This window comes from Neoarius graeffei, chromosome 7 (genome assembly GCF_027579695.1).
Source record: "Neoarius graeffei isolate fNeoGra1 chromosome 7, fNeoGra1.pri, whole genome shotgun sequence".
Lineage (NCBI taxonomy): Eukaryota > Metazoa > Chordata > Actinopteri > Siluriformes > Ariidae > Neoarius > Neoarius graeffei.
This window is the reverse complement of record NC_083575.1, coordinates 87,549,962-87,568,949: the sequence shown is the minus strand read 5'-3', so window position 1 is coordinate 87,568,949 and position 18,988 is coordinate 87,549,962. Positions and strand designations below refer to the sequence as shown.

Sequence of the window (18,988 nt, the reverse complement as noted above, 5' to 3'; positions counted from 1 at the left end):
AAGAAGGAAAAGATCGGATCAAAGAAAGAAAACATCAGTGTAGCGGGTCTCATATAAGGGCGGAGCACAGAAGACGGCAGGACAGTTCAGGCTTGGTACAGCGTTTTTTATTGCCACACTTTTCAGTGAACAACTGCTTTAAATCCACAGACACACACACAATCGGCGTCTCGTTGGGGAAGAACTCCCTCCGCTCTCGCTCTCCCTTCTTAAGTAGGGCACGGTCACTGGGAAGACACAAAAACACAGGTTAATTGCCCTCAGGTGTAGTGATTCTGCCACTTACCTTCCCTGACTCCGCCCTCCTGTCACAGACCGGCGCTTGACAAGGCCCCGCTGCCACATACCCCCACCGCCCGAATCAGGCCGGGCGGCCGTCCGGCCTGCAGCCGACTCCCCCCCTTGACGGGAGAGGAAGTCCGCCACGACCATCTGCGCCCCCGGCCTGTGGATCACCTTGAAATTAAAGGGTTGGAGTGCCAGATACCAACAGGTGATCCACGCGTTGGCATCCTTCATGCGGTGGAGCCACTGGAGGGGTGCGTGGTCCGAACAGAGGGTGAAAGGGCGTCCCAGCAGGTAGTAACGGAGGGCGAGGACCGCCCACTTGATTGCTTAGCACTCTTTTTCAATGGTGCTGTAGCGCCCCTCACGCACCGACAGCTTCCTGCTGATGTACAAGACTGGGCGGTCCTCCCCCTCCACCTCCTGGGACAGAACAGCCCCCAGCCCTCTGTCCGACGCATCCGTCTGCAACATAAAGGGGAGAGAAAAGTCAGGGGAGTGTAAAAGTGGCCCCCCACACAGTGCGGCCTTTACCTCAGAAAAAGCCCGCTGGCATTGCTCCGTCCACTGGACCGGATCTGGTGCCCCCTTTTTAGTCAGATCAGTCAGCAGGCTGGTGACGTCCGAATAATTAGGAATAAACCTACGATAATAGCCAGCCAGCCCCAGGAACTGTCTCACCCCCTTTTTGGTCTTGGGCCTCGGGCAGGCCGCAATTGCTGCTGTCTTGTTAATTTGGGGACGCACCTGCCCATTGCCCAAGTGGAAGCCCAGATACCGTACTTCCACCCGCTCAATCGCACACTTCTTCGGGTTGGCTGTGAGACCCACTCGCCTCAGCGACCTAAGGACGGCCCTCAGATGTTCGAGGTGCCTCGGCCAGTCATTACTATAGACAATAATATCGTTGAGGTAGGCGGCCGCATAGGTGGCGTGAGGGCGGAGGACTCTGTCCATCAGCCGCTGAAATGTAGCGGGCGCCCCAAACAGCCCAAAAGGAAGTGTGACAAATTGGTGTAAGTGGAGTGATAGTGGAGTCAAGAGGATCTGCCAATATCCCTTTGTTAAATCCAGTGTCGAATAAAAGCGAGCCGTGCCTAGTCGCAGCTCATCAATACGAGGCATTGGGTATGCGTCGAATTTAGACACCGCGTTGACTTTTCTATAGTCCACACAGAACCGGACCAACCCGTCGGCCTTGGGTACCAAGACCACCGGGCTGCTCCAGTCACTGTGGGACTCCTCGACGATGCCCATTTTGAGCATGGCCTCGAGTTCTTCCCGAACCACTTTTTTCTTGTGTTCGGGTAGCCTGTAAGGGCGGCTACGCACTACCACCCCCGGGGGCGTCTCAATGTGGTGCTCTATGAGGTTGGTGCGGCCGGGCAGGGGTGAGAACACGTCCGAAAACTCGGTCTGCAACTGGGCAACCTCCACGAGTTGGGTCGGGGAGAGGTGGTCTCCACAGGGGACCGGAGAGGTACGTGATGCTAATGTTCCCTTTTGAACCTCCGGCCCCAGCTCCGCCTTCTCCGGAACCACCGACACCAATGCCACGGGGACCTCCTCGTTCCAGAGTTCGAGCAGATTGAGGTGGTAAATCTGTAGCGCTCCACCCCTGTCCGTTCGCCTCACCTCATAGTCGACGTCCCCGACTCGCCGTGTGACCTCAAAGGGTCCTTGCCACCTGGCGACTAATTTGGAGCTCGATGTGGGCAACAGTACGAGTACTTTATCTCCTGGTGCGAACTCTCTAAGGCACGTACCCTTGTCGTACAGGCGGGTTTGTCGTTCTTGGGCCTGCCGCAAATTCTCCTGGGTTAGGTGTGTGAGTGTGTGGAGTTTTGCGCGCAGGTCAATAACATACTGAATTTCATTTTTACTTGGTGAAGGTCCCTCCTCCCAATTTTCTCGCAGCACATCTAAAATGCCGCGTGGCTTAAGCCCATATAATAATTCAAACGGGGAGAACCCCGTGGAGGCTTGGGGGACCTCTCGCACTGAAAACAACAAGGGTTCGAGCCATTTATCCCAGTTATGTGCGTCCTCACTTACGAATTTTCTAATTATATTCTTGAGGGTGCGATTGAACCGTTCCACTAAACCGTCCGTTTGTGGGTGATACACGCTGGTGCGGATCAGCTTAATACCTAATAACCCATACAGTTTGTTCAGTGTTCGTGACATAAACGAGGTGCCTTGATCAGTCAATCTCTTTCGGGATTCCAACTCAGGAGATGACGCGGAAGAGCGCCTCCGCAATACTGCGTGCTGAGATATTGCGGAGGGGCACCGCTTCCGGGTATCGCGTTGCATAGTCCACCAGAACTAATATAAAGCGGTACCCTCGTGCTGACCGATCTAATGGCCCGACGAGATCCATCCCAATTCTTTCGAACGGGGTCTCGATTAATGGCAGAGGGCGCAAAGGCGCTTTTGGAATGGCCGCCGGATTTACTAACTGGCATTTGCGGCACGCCGTACACCACCTACGGACATCGCCGCGAATCCCCGGCCAATAGAATCGGGCCATTATTCGGGCTAGTGTCTTATCCTGCCCTAGGTGTCCTTTTTGGAATCAACAGCTGTGTGATTTGCTCTTTCGTCTGAGTGTCCTGCGTCACTCGGTATAATCTATCTTTCATAATAGAAAAATAGGGGAAGGTTGGGGCGGCGTTCGGCCGGAGCGTTTGACCATCGATTACTCTCACTTGGTCAAACGCATGCCACAGAGTCTCATCTCGCGACTGCTCTAACGGGAAATCCGCCAGGGATTCCCCGAGAGAGGGAGGAGGAGCCTGTGGCTCCTCACTCTGATGCAGAGATGACGTAGACAGCTCTGTGACAGCTGCTCCCGCCAAGGCGACACCGGGACCTCCCCCTGCTGACCTATGGCAGGACCCACTCCTCACTAAATGACTCATCAACTCCCTGAATCCTGGCCAATCAGTCCCCAAAATTATCGAGTGGGTGAGGCGAGGATTAACCGCCGCCTTTACTATAAATTTTTCCCCTCAGAAAAAAATGTGGACCGACAGCAAAGGGTAGCTGTGAACATCCCTGTGCACACACAACACCTTCACCCCCTGTGCTCCCCCTAATGCCTCGTCTTGCATCAGGCTTTGGTAAATTGAGGTTTGATTACAACCAGAATCCACCAATGCCTGATGTGTATCCCCTTGAATACTCACCGGTATGCGATATGCTCCGGCCCAATCGAGGGTGGCTCCTGGCGCGTCGGGGATCCGAACCACCGCACCCACCTCCATTACCGTGCACTGCTGTTGGAGGTGGCCCGGCTCCCCGCAGCGCCAGCAAACTGGCCTGGGCTTCCTCTCCGCACCAGTGTCCTGGGGCTCACTCACCTGAGGGGGGGGAGAGACAGACACAGAAGGGAGAAACGGGAGGGCACTGCAGGTGTGGCGGGCCGGCTGGGGTGGGGCCGGCCCCTGCCTCCGCAGTGGGGGAATGGGGCGAGGACGGGACACAGGAGGAGAGGGAGAGAGAGAGAGAGAAGAGGAGAGAAGAGAAGAGGCTGTCTGCTGTCCTGCCGCCGGGACAGCCGCCAAATGGTCCTCCGCCAGGTCAATGGCCTGATCCAGTGACTCTGGGCAGTGGCACTGGACCCACTCCGCGGTTCCTGCTGGCAAGCGTGCGATGAACTGTTCCAGTGCCACCTGGTTGATGATCCCCTTGGCGTTGCGGTTGTCGGCCCTCAACCACCGCCAGCAGGCGTCCCGGAGTTGCTGGCCAAACGCGAACGGCCAGCCAACTTCCTCCAAGTGCAAAGCGCGGAAGCGCTGACGCTGCTGCTCGGGGGTGCGCCCCACACGCTGGAGGACGGCCCAGCGGAGGTCCGCGTAGGCCAGCCGGCGGTCGGCGGGGAGCTGTAGCGCGGCCAGCTGCGCCTCTCCCGTTAGCAGGGGGAGGAGGCGCGCCGCGCGCTGATCCATCGGCCACCCCGAGGTCTCCGCGACTTGCTCAAAGAGCGTGATGAATGCCTCGGGGTCGTCCTGCGGGCCCATCTTTGTTAGGGTGACGGGAGACGGGCCCGCGGTGGGAGCGTTGGTAGACCCCGCCGACGCGAGGAGGTGCCGGAACACTTGACGATCCTCTTGCTGGGCCAACACCAGGGCCTCGAACTGCTGTTCCTGCTCCTTATGGAGGGTGAATAGCACCTGGTGCTGGCTTTGCTGGGCCATGGCAAGGGCGTGGACCAGGTCGGCGAACGGGGAGGACTCCATGGGGCTGTTCGGCTTCTGCGCTCCAGATGTCCCGGGTTTCGGCACCACTGTAGCGGGTCTCATATAAGGGCGGAGCACAGAAGACGGCAGGACAGAGTTCAGGTTTGGTACAGCGTTTTTTATTGCCACACTTTTCAGTGAACAACTGCTTTAAATCCACAGACACACACACAATCGGCGTCTCGTTGGGGAAGAACTCCCTCCGCTCTCGCTCTCCCTTCTTAAGTAGGGCGCGGTCACTGGGAAGACACAAAAACACAGGTTAATTGCCCTCAGGTGTAGTGATTCTGCCACTTACCTTCCCTGACTCCGCCCTCCTGTCACAGACCGGCGCTTGACCATGCCCCCGCTGCCACAATCAGAAAGAAATAATTTAAAAAGATCAGAGAGAAAAAAAGAAAAAATTAAGATAAAGAAAGAATAAAGAAAACATCAGAAAGAAATAATTTAAAAAGATCAGAATGAAAAAAGAGAAAAAAGAAAAAAAGGAACAGAAGTAAGAAAACAGAAAAAAGCACAAAGATCAGATAAAAAAAGAAAAAAAAGATAGATATAATTCAAGACCAGATCAAAGAAAGAAAGAAAGAAAGAAAGAAAGAAGGAAAGAAAGAAAGAGCAACATTAAAAAGACCAGACCAAAAAAAGAAAGAACAGAAAAAAGCAAGAACAAAAGAAAGAAAACAGAAAAATGTACAAAGAGCAGATAAAGAACAAAGGAAGGAAAGAAAAGAAAAAGATATAATACAAGACCAGATCCAAGAAAGATAGAATGAAAGAAAGATCAAAGAGAAAGAAAACAGAAAAAAAGGAAACAGAAAAAATAGACAAATAAATAAATAAATAAAAGAAAGAAAGATCAGTCAAGCACTTCAGTAACTGACAGTAATTTATTGATGTAATTTGCAGCTTCTGACCAAAAACCGAGTCAAATCCCCAGAATCACACCGTCAGTCTTTGTGTTTTTCGTGACTGCGATCTTTCATAAAGGCGGAACCCATGTGATACTGATCAGTCTTTACTCGTGTCGAAATGACTGTAATTTCCTGCCGGCTCCTCAGTGGTGAAGATAAGGGACTGGATCTAAACTGGGTCCTGATGATGGGCTTTCAGCGACAGCAGCGTTCTGGAGAAAACACCTCCGCTCTTCTTTCTGTTATTTTTGGAAAAGTCCTACTTTATCTAAGTGGAGCAGCGAGGAGAAGTAGGGCAAAGACATCGAACGGCTCAACTACATACTCTACTGCGTGCGTGTGTGTGTGTGTGTGTGTGTGTGCATGTGTGTGTCTTATATATGTTCAGTTCAAAACAGGCTAAAGAGTCTAATCCAAACAGTATGGAGAATCCAGGAGCATCCTAATGACTAGATACTGAGGAGAAAGGAAGAATTAACCAAAGGTCAGAAAGAAAGAAAAAGAATTAACAAAGTCAGAAAGAAAGAAAGAAAGAAAGAAAGAAAGAAAGAAAGAATTAACAGAAAGTCAGAAGGAAAGAAATAATTAACAAAGAAAGAAAGAAAGAAAGAAAGAAAGAAAGAAAGAAAGAAAGAATTAACAAAAAGTCAGAAAGAAAGAATTATTTATTTATTTATTTATTTATTTATTTATATTGATCCACATCAGCTTCCCCTTCACAGAAGGGTGCTGTTCTCCCTGTGGTCAAACTTACAATTCCTTAAAATTTTTTTTTAACATAGACTTGCATTTTTACAGACTGTACAAACAAAAACATAAAATAAAAACAAAAACAAAAGAGGAAATAAAATTTGTTTCAAATATGTTGGTCCCATCAATTAACAAAAAGAAAGAAAGAATTAACAAGCAGTCAGAAAGAAAGAAAGAACAAAAAGTTAGAGAAAGAAAGAATTAACCAAAAGAAAGAAAGAAAGAAAGAAAGAAAGAAAGTTAAAGAAAGAAAGAAAGAAAGAAAGAAAGAATTAACAAGAAGTCAAAAAGAAGGAAAGAAAGAATTAACAAAAGGTCAGAAAGAAAGAAAGAATTAACCAAAAGTCAGAAAGCAAGCAAGAAAGAAAGAAAGAAAGAATTGACAAAAGATAAATAAATAAATAAATAAATAAAAGCTCAGACAGAAATGGAAGGTCTTGTCTTAAAGGTAACTTAAATACACTAATAAATACTTAAAGGTTGCTTTAAAGTTTAGATTCAATACAATTAAATTCCCATTTTCACCGAGTGCATTCCATCGTGATGTTTCTCCTCGTGTTTGCTCTGAGAGCACTCGCTTTTTCAGAAAGGCAGCGTTTCCATTTATTTTTCACGGCATGTCAAGTTTGCGAAATCTTGCTTTATCATGTCTGAAAAACCGCCTCATATGAGAGTAAAACCCTTTTTGGGGGGATATTCGAGAGTTATTTTCAAAATTTCCGTTGCTCGTTTTTGAGTTTGCTTTAAGTCGGTTAACGGAAAAACGGCTCGTCGCTGTGATCATGGCGTGGTCCTGGTGCCGGTTCGAGTATTTCAGAAACTGCTGAGAAACTCTCGTGGGATTTGCAGGCAGAACAGTTTCTCGAGTTTACAGGGAATGGTGTGAAAAACAAAAACCATCCAGAAGGGAAACGTGTTGTTGATGAGAGGGTCAGAGGAGAACATCTAGAGTGGTTCGAACTCAAATAATCACTCTGAACAGCCGTGGTGAGCAGAAAAGCATAAAAGCATCTCAGAATACGTCACTCCAGCAGAAGCTCGTCTGTTATTATCGTCCTATCACAGCACATCCTGCCTGCTTTCCTTCCTCACAGAAAGCAGCTGATTTCTGTTGTTTCCTCATGAATAAGATTTGAAATGGACTCTTTCCGCCTTACTGTCCTTCCAGCTCTCTTCCTCACTTATATTCCTGAGAAATTATGGGATTATTTTGTTTGTAAATGATGTGGAATGAGTTTGTTTCCCCTCCAGGACACTTCACTCACTGTTTAGTGCACAGCTCACTGATGACTAACATCTGGAAGGTTTAACCCAACACCACTCACACTCTCACTGGAGGAATTCTCAACCGCTGCCAGGAACACGTGCACGCCGTCTCTCTCTCTCTCTCTCTCTCTCTCTGAGACACAGAGCGAATGCAGTGCCAGGTGACGGTGGCGTGCACCGTGTCTGTGTGTGTGTGTGTGTGTGTGTGAGTGAGTGTGAGGGAAAGATGTGAGGACAGACGTTACAAACACAACAGGAAGTGAGAGGAGGTTAGTGTTTAGCCAGGCCTACCATTCAGAAAGGCTGCACAAGCCTTACCACTGTGATCCAACACAAAATCATCCTGAGCGTAGCGGTACTTCTCCGGACCACACGCAATGAACACGTCGTGATCGCCAAAGAAGTCCTGCAAACACGTAACCTTGGGAGAGAGAGAGAGAGAGAGAGAGAGGGAGAGAGAGAGAGAGAGAGTTAACAAAGAGAGAGGGAGAGAGAGTTAACAAAGATAGAGAGGGAGGGAGAGAGAGAGTTAACAAAGAGAGAGAGGGAGAGAGAGTTAACAAAGAGAGAGAGGGAGAGAGAGTTAACAAAGATAGAGAGGGAGGGAGAGAGAGAGTTAACAAAGAGAGAGGGAGAGAGAGTTAACAAAGAGAGAGAGGGAGGGAGAGAGTTAACAAAAAGAGAGACAGTTAACAAAGAGAGAGAGGGAGAGAGAGTTAACAAAAAGAGAGAGAGTTAACAAAGAGAGAGAGGGAGAGAGAGTTAACAAAGAGAGTTAACAAAAAAGAGAGAATTAACAAAGAGAGAGAGGGAGAGAGTTAACAAAAAGAGAGAGTTAACAAAGAGAGAGAGGGAGAGAGTTAACAAAAAGAGAGAGTTAACAAAGAGAGAGTTAACACAGATAAGAGAGAGTTAACAAAGAGAGGGTTAACAAAAAGAGAGAGTTAACAACGAGAGAGAGAGATAACAGAGAGAGACAGAGAGTTAACAGAGAGAGAGTTAACAAAGAGAGGGTTAACAAAAAGAGAGAGTTAAAAAGACAGAGAGAGAGTTAACAAAGCGAGACAGAGAGAGACAGAGTTAACAAAGAGAGTTAACAAAAAGACAGAGTTAACAAAAAAGAGCGAGAGAGAGAATTAACAAAATATCAAAAAAGAATTAACAAAATTTCAGAAAGAAAGAAAGAAAATTAACAAAATGACAGAAAAAGAAAGAATAGAAAGAAAGAATTAACAAAATAGAAAGAAAGAAAATTAACAAAAGGAAAGAAAGAAAGAAAGAAAGAAAGAAAGAAAGAAAGAAAGAGATGGAAAGAAATAATTAACAAAATATCAGAAAGAAGGAAAGAAAGAATTGGTTCGCAGGTGTAATCTGAACACTATTTTTAAATTCTATAAACGGATAAAGATGAGGTGACTGAAAAAGCAGCTGAATGAAGCGTCACTCTGCAGTTCTGCACTTCAGTGGAAATCATTGCTTTCTTTGTTTCAAGCTTGTGTTTATATTTCTGGCCCAGAAAAATACATCAGTACTTTTACATCAGTGTCTTTTCCAAAAAAAAAAAAAACTAATGGAAATTCTACTGAAATATTTTTGGGACCTACACCAACAAAACTTCCACAACAAATTTGATCAAATTCACCAAACAGGAAGTGGAAACATATCTCAGGAAAACTTTTAGGTCTAAGTACCAAACTTCTCACAGATACTTAGCAGCATGACCTAAAGTTCCTGAAGGACTGCTGAAAACAGGAAGTGGGGTAAGATCTCAGCAACGGCTTGAGGTTCCACCTTCAAATGTAGTGGATGCGTGCTGAGGGTCCGAACGGCTCGTGGTCCTTCTCTGCTGCTAAAGGGTTGGGCTAGAAAATGCTTGGCCCCCTTCATCGCTGCTTGTTGTTTCAACTGTAACTAGTCCGAGATACTCTGCGACTTATTTCACTTGGATACAGTAAGCTAGTCGTAATATTTTCATCTCATCTCATCTCATTATCTCTAGCCGCTTTATCCTGTTCTACAGGGTCGCAGGCAAGCTGGAGCCTATCCCAGCTGACTACGGGCGAAAGGCGGGGTACACCCTGGACAAGTCGCCAGGTCATCACAGGGCTGACACATAGACACAGACAACCATTCACACTCACATTCACACCTACGCTCAATTTAGAGTCACCAGTTAACCTAACCTGCATGTCTTTGGACTGTGGGGGAAACCGGAGCACCCGGAGGAAACCCACGCGGACACGGGGAGAACATGCAAACTCCGCACAGAAAGGCCCTCGCCGGCCACGGGGCTCGAACCCAGGACCTTCTTGCTGTGAGGCGACAGCGCTAACCACTACACCACCGTGCCGCCCTCGTAATATTTTATAACCTGGAAATCACATTTATGGTGAACATACAGGAGCTTTCAAAGATGATTGCCAAGATATAATTTGAAAAACAAAACAAACAAACAAACAAATAAACAGGTACATAGGCTATAGGCAAGTTTCAATGTCATATACTGCAATTGCAGCGAGCTAGTTTGGTAACATGACATGTTAGCTAGTTAGCTAGCTAGCAGGTTAGCATTAGGTGTTTATGCTAAATGAAATGAAACAGATAAAAACTGCTGAGATTAATTATTTATGTCCTGTAATTCTGGGAGTGGTTGACGCAGAGCCAAAACTCTTAAAAGATCTCAGATGTTGGGGCTCAAACACAGGAAGCTGTGGCTTTAATAAGTCGTGTGTGTGTGTGTGTGTGTGTGTAGCTCAGTGTGTTTTGGTGTTTCAAAACCCCTGCGCTGCTTTGACGTTGAGCCTTTCATATTATCCTGCTCTCTTTGAGCCTCACTTTGGAGGAGGCTTAGTGAAAATACAATCCAGAATAAAGATCCTCTCTCTCTCTCTCTCTCTCTCTCTCTCTCTTTCTGACAGCTGAATGATCAAAGACAGATGGAGATGAGCGCTAAGTACTCTTCTTTTCTCAGCTGCACACGAACAACCCTGCGATGAAAATGTAGAGTGTGAATAGGAATAAATCACCCAGCGAGCTCTGAAGGCATGTTTATTCGAACACGGATTCGTCAGCTAAGAAGACATTTATTTCTAGAAGTCTCCCATGCGAGCGCCACAGGATTTTCTGCCACAGGAAAGTCTTCAAGCCTTTCATTTTCTCATTTCTCGGTAACAAATTAAGCTCTAATTTTTCCTTCAAGAGAGACGGTAATTCTACGGTCTGTATTTCTGAAGAGTCGACCACCGCTATGAATAATGTCCACCGTTGCTATGGACACAGTTCTGATCATAGACTCTGGGGGACCGACTCACCCAAACACACTTTTTTTTTTCTTTCAGTGCGACCGCGATGCATGATGGGATATATGTGGCAGAAAACAGAATCCAGGGACACATGTCGGCCCGGGGGCATTTTGAGTTATTGACAGATTCAGAAAGTAGTTTCTAAGCTTTCCAATGATGCCTTCCATGTGGAGATCTGACAATATTTGAAGAATGTGTGGCCTTTTGAAAGTGTATACTTCTTAAAACAGAAAAGGGAGAAAATCGCCCTCAAAGTTTTCCATCTCAGCTACTCTGGGTGTAGGGCGGGCACATAATGGTGCTCATTTGCATGACATTAAGGAAAGCCCTACCCCCTACGAGCTAGCACGATACTACTTTCATGTAAACAAAGATCACCACGTCAATTTTCCTTCCATGCAAAGTATGCCCAACACAATTATGAAGTACAAAAATAAGTCCTAAAGTATATTTTAACGTTTTGTGGTTGAAAAATTACTCACACCGTAAGAAAGAAAGATAGCACGATGATGACACAACTAACACAACACTAGTTTCATGTAAAGCCTCGGTCACAACCGGCCATACAGTATGTGCTCCTACGGCCAGTCTACACGCAAAAACGCAAGAAACGCACGGAGAGCGCGCATGAAACGCACGAGAGCGCGCGTGTGACGTGCTGATTTTCGAGCCGCAGACCGGCCGCAGAGGTTCTTTGTCATGTCAAACAAACTCTACGGGCGCTTACGTTTTTTTCAGGTTGCAAGACAAACTTACGGCCAACGCGCATCTTTCTCCATGAACAACAAAAAAAAAAACGCAGCGATTTGGGAAACGCCAAAAATCACACGGCCAAAAAATCGTACGTCCGGTTGTGACCTAGGCTTAACCAAACCACAACACTCTCCGTTACATGCAAAAATAACCACATAGCCTTAGATTAATAAACTCACCCCATCAGAAAGAGAAACGGCGCCTTGCACACACCAATGCCTCCGATGGAATGTAATCCTAGAACGGTCCGTGTATCATCCGATCATTCAAGTATTCCATTCAATCTGGAAAACGAGGTTGCATTTTTTTTTGCTAGAAATGGTTATCTCCGATGTAAATACCGTGCGTCTGTTTGCTTCGCGGTGTTTCAGCTCCTCTGCTCTCTGTTTAGTAACTCATTCCATAGTGAAATCACACGCCTGTATGCAGTTAAGTAGCCATGCGCTCAGCTCGTATCATACAGCTGATTCGCGAAAAAACCCCACAAAAGGCTTAAATCATCATGTGAATGGCCCATATGGTAATTTACCCACACCCCCCAGCAGACTACAGTCCTGACAAAAACGAGACAATTTGCAACAAAAAATGTATGCTTTTCCAACAAAACAATCTATTATCTGAAATACTGATTGCATTCTTCAAGATCTCAACTTGCACATGATGGAAAAAAACAAAAATCACAAATTTCGAAAAAAAAAAAAGCTTCTTTTGCGATTATCTCGGATTCGTTTCGGCCGACATGTGTCCCTGGATTCGGTGAGGGGTCACATATTGCTTGGTTAGTGCCCATCGGTTGTACCAGAGGGTTGTACACTACTTTTCATGATGCATTATGGGATACTATGAGTCCAGTATATAGGGTGTAATAATTCTCACTATACATTCGGACAGCACTACAAAATGGCGAACTCACTATATAGTGAACAGTGAGTGATTTTCAGACACAGGGAATGTCTCATGTCTCCCTGCAGAAAAAGTGAAGCTTGAAGGTCAGTATACGTGAAGAACTGAGAAACTAACGTTGTGGTAAGAGGGTACAGTAAATACTCTCGAATGCAATATGAATGTGATGTGACCTGCAAAGAATTTCATACAATCTACAAATTGTCCCAAGTCTCACTGCTCTCCCTTTATACTGTAACAGAAACCGTTGTTTTTTGGATGTTGTGACACGATAGTGTTTTAAGATGATAAACTGAGACGTTGTGGTTTTTATAAAGTCGAAATTGGCAGCATGTGATCAGGACAGCATATGGGAGTGACAGACTGACGGCACACTGAGAGACTAGAAAGCACTGCTGGGAGCTTTAAGCTTTCACGCCAAAGCTGAGTCTCGAGGTACTGGACGTCTAGCAGGGATGTGGCTACAAAGCGTTTTCCATCTGTAGACTACCAGATAATAATGAAAATAAAAAAAATTAAAAAATTATATATATATATGGGTCCGTCTCAGAAACTGGTCTCTCATTTGGGACTTTATGGGCAAAAAATAAATTTTCTAATTTTACTATTTTTTTTGCATTTACCTAACACTCAATGTTTCTTTTGTCATGTTTAATAAGAATAAAGATAGTATTTTGCTTTATCTGGCCTCCACTGTGGAACATTTTTTTTGATAACAATTCAAATGCTTTTGTAAAATTGATTTCCATATAAAATAACTCCATCATGAAGAATTAAAGCCCCTCCTTCACAGATGAGTGAAAATATTGAATAAATTTCCTCTTTTTGATTGCTTGGGTTAAAAATGCCAAGTTATGATGACTGAATTGATTATTCACTTAAATATGAATAATATGATATTGGGGATTTGATATGGCGAAATAGGACACGATGGAAAAATCAAGAACACACCGGAAAGATGAGAATAACGGCGGTGGTAAAAGAACAGCAACTGTACTGGCTGAAGGTCGCGCGGGTCTCTGCTGCGGCGCGCGAGCAACGGGACATCACTACCGCACCGGACGGAGCGCGAGGCGGGGGCGGGGCAAAATGACTGGCCGTAGATTCTATCAAAAGTTCGATCTAAATTGACCATGGTTGAAAAATATTGGCCAAAAATACGCAAACACTACGAAATATGAAAGTCAGATGAAAAAGAAACATTCTATTGCCTTATACTGCAAGACTAAAACAAAATAAAACTGTCAAAACTCACCCTTTCAGTGAAAACGTCCGAACAGATCACCCGCATAACAGAAAGACCGCAAATGGAAGCACGATCGACTTCTAACTGTTGGAGTGGAAAATTCCATTCTACACATGCAAATTGTTAATGTGTGTCCTTCCCCGCACACAAATAACACGCTACGGTAAAAAATAGACCACGACTCATTTTATAGCTCAGGAATTCATACAAGACCAGCTACCATCGTAACATATTCTGTAAGAAACATATTCTATACCTAACTTTCAGCTTTCGTTTTAAAAAACAAAATCGCAGATTTATAACTAAATTTTTATATGGCGTAGTGATTTTAAGTTACTACTTTTGGTGAGGTCATGACCTTGACCCTGAGGCTTTCCGCTTAGATCAAAACACACGATCGTATTGGGTTTGGGTTTGCGGAAAACGGAGTTACAACGGTGATGAAATATTTTGCATGATGTTTTATTACGGTTATGATTATTCTGTGAGCGCACCAATCCTTAGGTGTATAAAGTTACAACTTAAAATACAATTAGTGATAACTGTAGACTTTTCAGTGGACTACAACCTTTTTAAGGGAATGCGATGTAGTCAACCATTTATCATGTCCCAGATCAAGCCGCCATTTTTCCACAAATTTGCAGAATTTTTGCCAAATTCTGAATAGAGTATTCACATCAAAGATTTAGTTTTATCTGTATTATTTCTTTCATCATTTTATTTCAAATTAAAACCAACATCGCCATTCAAAACCGTATAGTTTATTGACTGAGTATATTTAGTGGGGGACCCCCACAGTACCCAGTTTCTGAGACAGACCCATATATATATATACATACACAGGGTGTTTCAAAACATTTGATATTATTTGAGATGTAAATATCCCAGAAACTACATAGTCCAGGCAAATGAAACTGAACAGGTTCAGTGTTGAGCAATATAAGATTTATTCCTCAAAATTTGAATGAGAAATCCAAAAGTATGCGGATTCCGTGAACGATTTCACAAATTTTCAATATGCACACCGCCTGAGACACAGACAGCCTTCCTCTTTGAACTTTTTGTGCATTGCAGTTGGTGCATTTTTAGAGAATTCTCTCATAAATGCACGCTGCACAGTCCTGTTCAAGTGTGTTCGAGCATACTCTAACACACGAAACGCCTTTTCTTTTCCAGTGAATGGGATTTCTATACCTAAAAAGAGAAAAAAAAACATAAAATTTTGACCTGTTTCCGCACATGCTGTTAAAATTTGAGGTCAACTGAATGAGAATTGGCAAAGTTATTAGATTGTGAAATGATATCTAATTTTTTGAAATACCCTGTGTGTGTGTGTGTGTGTGTGTGTGTGTGTGTGTGTGTGTGTGTATCAGAGGTGGATAGTAACGAAGTACATTTACTTTTACACTTTGAGTATCTGTACTTTACTTGAATATTTTTTTTGGAAACTTCTGACTTTAACTTCACTACATTTGAAAGGCAAATATCGTACTTTTCACTCCACTACATTTCTATCAAGCTCCTCGTTACTCGTTACTATGAAGCGGTTTTGAAAGTGGATGTTTTTTCTTTCTTTTCTAAAACATGGTTGGTTTTTTTTTTCACAGGTGACACTGAGACAGCCGGTCAGTAATCACTACGGTCACGTCACATCCATAGACTGTATAAAATCAAGTTCAATGATTTCTCAGCAGCGTTATTTGAACACAATCAGTTGATGGCAGAATGAAAGGAGGCGGTTCTTCTGGGGAATCACGCACCCCTGGCTTTACCTAGAACCCATGTTTCAGTTTCCTGAAAGGATTAAAGATTCGTTTCGTTTTAAATGTTTGCTTTGTTTGCTGAAAACGAACCACATCACAGCCTACAAAAACTCACCGTCTGACCTGCAGGAGCATATTGAGGGATATAAACGTTTTATTCCAAGAGAAAGCATGCAGTGACGTTGTGTGTGCTTTTAGAGCTAGTGATAACGTTGCAAACGTAGCTATGCAGTCTGGTTAGTCAAATGACTTTCTATGGATTTGCCCGCCAAGTTGCCATCGCCTTGTCCACGGCTAACGTTAACTCATAGCTAGTTAACTTGGACACTGTTAGTTAGCATGTAAAAACGGAGTGACGCTAACATGAATAACGTTAACTTATCTGAAGTGCTTTCAGAAATACATTTTAGCATAATCTTGCCAAATAAACAAAATGTAGAAATCTTTATTTTCTAGTAGCGTTAGCTACCCAATATGATTTCAAGTTTGAAAAGGGTTTGCTAGCATGTCAGGTGGAGCTTCACTGACTAGCTAGCTTAATGTTAAACCACCATGATGGCACAGCATGTGTTCATTTTGTGAATTCACATTTCTGTCTTTGGTAACGGCATTAGGTTTTGTAAGCACTGTAGCAATAATACAACGATGCGTTGACAGAAAATGTACTTTTAATACTTAAGTATTTTTAAAAGCGAGTACTTCAGTACTTTAACTTCAGTAAAAATTTGACTGGAGAACTTTCACTTGTATCGGAGTAACGTTTGACCAGCGGGATCTGTACTTCGACTTAAGTAATGAAGTTGGGTACTTTGTCCACCTCTGGTGAATATATATATATATATATATATATATATATATATATATATATGATATCTCATCTCATTATCTGTAGCCGCTTTATCCTGTTCTACAGGGTCGCAGGCAAGCTGGAGCCTATCCCAGCTGACTACGGGCGAAAGGCGGGGTACACCCTGGACAAGTCGCCAGGTCATCACAGGGCTGACACATAGACACAGACAACCATTCACACTCACATTCACACCTGCGGTCAATTTAGAGTCACCAGTTAACCTAACCTGCATGTCTTTGGACTGTGGGGGAAACCGGAGCACCTGGAGGAAACCCACGCGGACACAGGGAGAACATGCAAACTCCGCACAGAAAGGCCCTCGCCGGCCACGGGGCTCGAACCCGGACCTTCTTGCTGTGAGGCGACAGCGCTAACCACTACACCACTTGTACTTAAATGATAAACGTTAAAATGAAACAGCTTTTAGTATGAGGGGTTTCTGAACTGAGCTATGAATAATTATTAAAAATCTCCCATAAAAATATGAATGTTAACATTAGCATGTGTGAAATCACGTACTACCTGCTGACAGACTTTAATTTCACCCCTAACACCTCGCACGAACAACCTGAACAATCATTCAGACTAATAAAAATGACTTTTTGTTAATTTATTAGCACAGACACTCTCTGGATCTGTTTACATGCTTTGGGACTGTGGATTATTCCCACTGATCTTCAATCTTATCGAAACTTCTTGGACTACTTCAGAGATGCCAACAAACACGATTTGGGCGTAGCAGCTACGGTTTCGAAGCACAATTACGGTGCTACGTGTAGACCTGAAAATAATATGTTTTGCCCGTGTATCGATCGAATCAAACTGTTCCACGTGCCATTGTTTACACTGATTCGGATAATTCTGGGAATTTCCGTATCCTTATGTTACAGTAGCTGCGCTGTGATTGGCGCAAGATTGAGAGGTGACCTGATTCATGCTCTCGGCCAATCATGGCACGTGTTAAATGCAATGCTCAGAAATGCGCAGTAGTGATGCGTAGCCGACTTCATGGAAGCAAGCTGTCTTGAACTGAAACTTTTGATTTTTATAGCAAACTAGTATCGGGTGTGAAGCGAAGACAGTTGTGTGAAGCGAAGACAGTCATACAACAGCTACATACAACAAATTACGCAGATGTCAGTAACTTCAGCATGTTCAGTTTAATTAAATGTTGTATGGATGGGCATCTTTCAGTATTGACTTTATGAAGTTACGTCCAGTATTAGACTGGTGCACAGTTCAGGAAGTAAATACAGTATTCATTTTATTGTTATTGAAAGACCTATACATAAGTCTTTTGCCTTTCACTCTGACTTTTGTTGTTGATCATGATGAAATGACTGAAACACTGTATTACAGGACAAGCTCAGTTATCTGAACCCCCTTTATCTGAACATCCTCTTAGTTAGCCAGATTTTTCCCCCAGAGAGCTTAGGTAATTGAGCTTATACTGTACAGTAAACTGTGCATTTATTTTCTTCAAAAAGCAGCTCAGAATGGCCTGGATTGCATCTCTGAGCTTCCTTGAAATTTGGTTTCTGGGGGCCTCGGCAGCCCCCAGACCCCCGGCCTAATAGGAAGCCGAGTGAGCTGTGCTCGGAGATGCTACTCTTTTTCATTTGTCGATGTTGGCGTCTCATCATCATCAGCAGCAGCAGCAGCAGCCCTTTATTGTCACTAGTCACATGTACCAGAGAAATTAGCCGTCAACCTGTCCGTACATATACAACATACAATTGACATAGGGTAGACAGGACAGGAAGACAGGGATAAAGATAAAAAGGAAATGCAACATGAGGAGAGATAAGGAAAAAAGAACCCCCCCCCCCCCCCACTATGCTTCTGTCAGGAGTACAGTGTGGGAACATTTAAAAAAACCCTTTGCATAAGCACAACTACAACACAGGTACACTTTAAACACGGGACTTGAGGGGGGGAATCAGGGGGAAGGGGTAAGGGGGGGGAGGGGGGAAGGGAAGGAGGTAATCCAGCGCAAGCAAGCAGCCGTCCGGTCCTGCAGCCATGACGGCGCTGGTCATGCACCCGCTTGTCACACTGGGGGTAAAAATGGCGACCACGGAGAATTAGAGAGGAATTCGAAAAATGAGAGTGTCTCCCGGCAGTGACCTTCAGGGGGAAATATTTTCTCAGCAACGGCCTAAAACAAGGCCGGTTCTGTCTCAGGGCGCCGAATGTCGATAAGATATGAATTGTTTGGTCTTTCCAGACGCAGTCTTTGCACGTCCTCACCGCTCGTCCATATCTGTCCATTCTATTCAAATTGATCTCCAAAAAACGTATTCCTTGCAAAGCTGAAAGCTGCTCCGAGATAACAACCATTTTGTGGTTAAAGTTCTGAATGTCCACAGTCCGAGTGCTAACAGCTTTGCCCACCACTCCAATCATATCGGGCAGCTTTGTGGGGCTTTGAACAGCTGTCACCGTTGTCTGATTTCCTCGATATACCAGGGCAATGCCTAATCCAATCAGCAAAAGTCCTGTAATCATGGTTCCGAATAGGTAGATATCTTCAATGTCCTCCACAGAAAGAATCGCCAGGCACACGACCCGCCACCGCTCCCACGCGTCCATCCTGTAACCAGCCGCAAACGTCCCGGCAGGACAAACGGGTTCCCCCGAACCCAAAACTGTGTCAATTTCGTTAGGAGACCAGTTTATCAATTCCATGCTTTTTAGTTTAGAAAGTAATGCAGG

At 44.6% G+C, this 18,988-nt stretch overlaps 1 protein-coding gene across 2 annotated transcripts in view; it reads right to left on the bottom strand.

Moving 5' to 3' along the window:
* dclk2a (doublecortin-like kinase 2a) overlaps nucleotides 1-18,988 on the bottom strand; it is a 202,775-nt gene that overhangs the window by 100,905 nt on the left and 82,882 nt on the right. Inside the window, exon 3 of one of the 2 annotated variants that reach the window (XM_060926550.1) lies at nucleotides 7,748-7,877. In XM_060926550.1, coding sequence (XP_060782533.1) covers nucleotides 7,748-7,877 — 130 coding nt within the window. The remainder of the gene's footprint in view (nucleotides 1-7,747; nucleotides 7,878-18,988) is intronic. The other variant, XM_060926551.1, reaches the window with a different exon arrangement.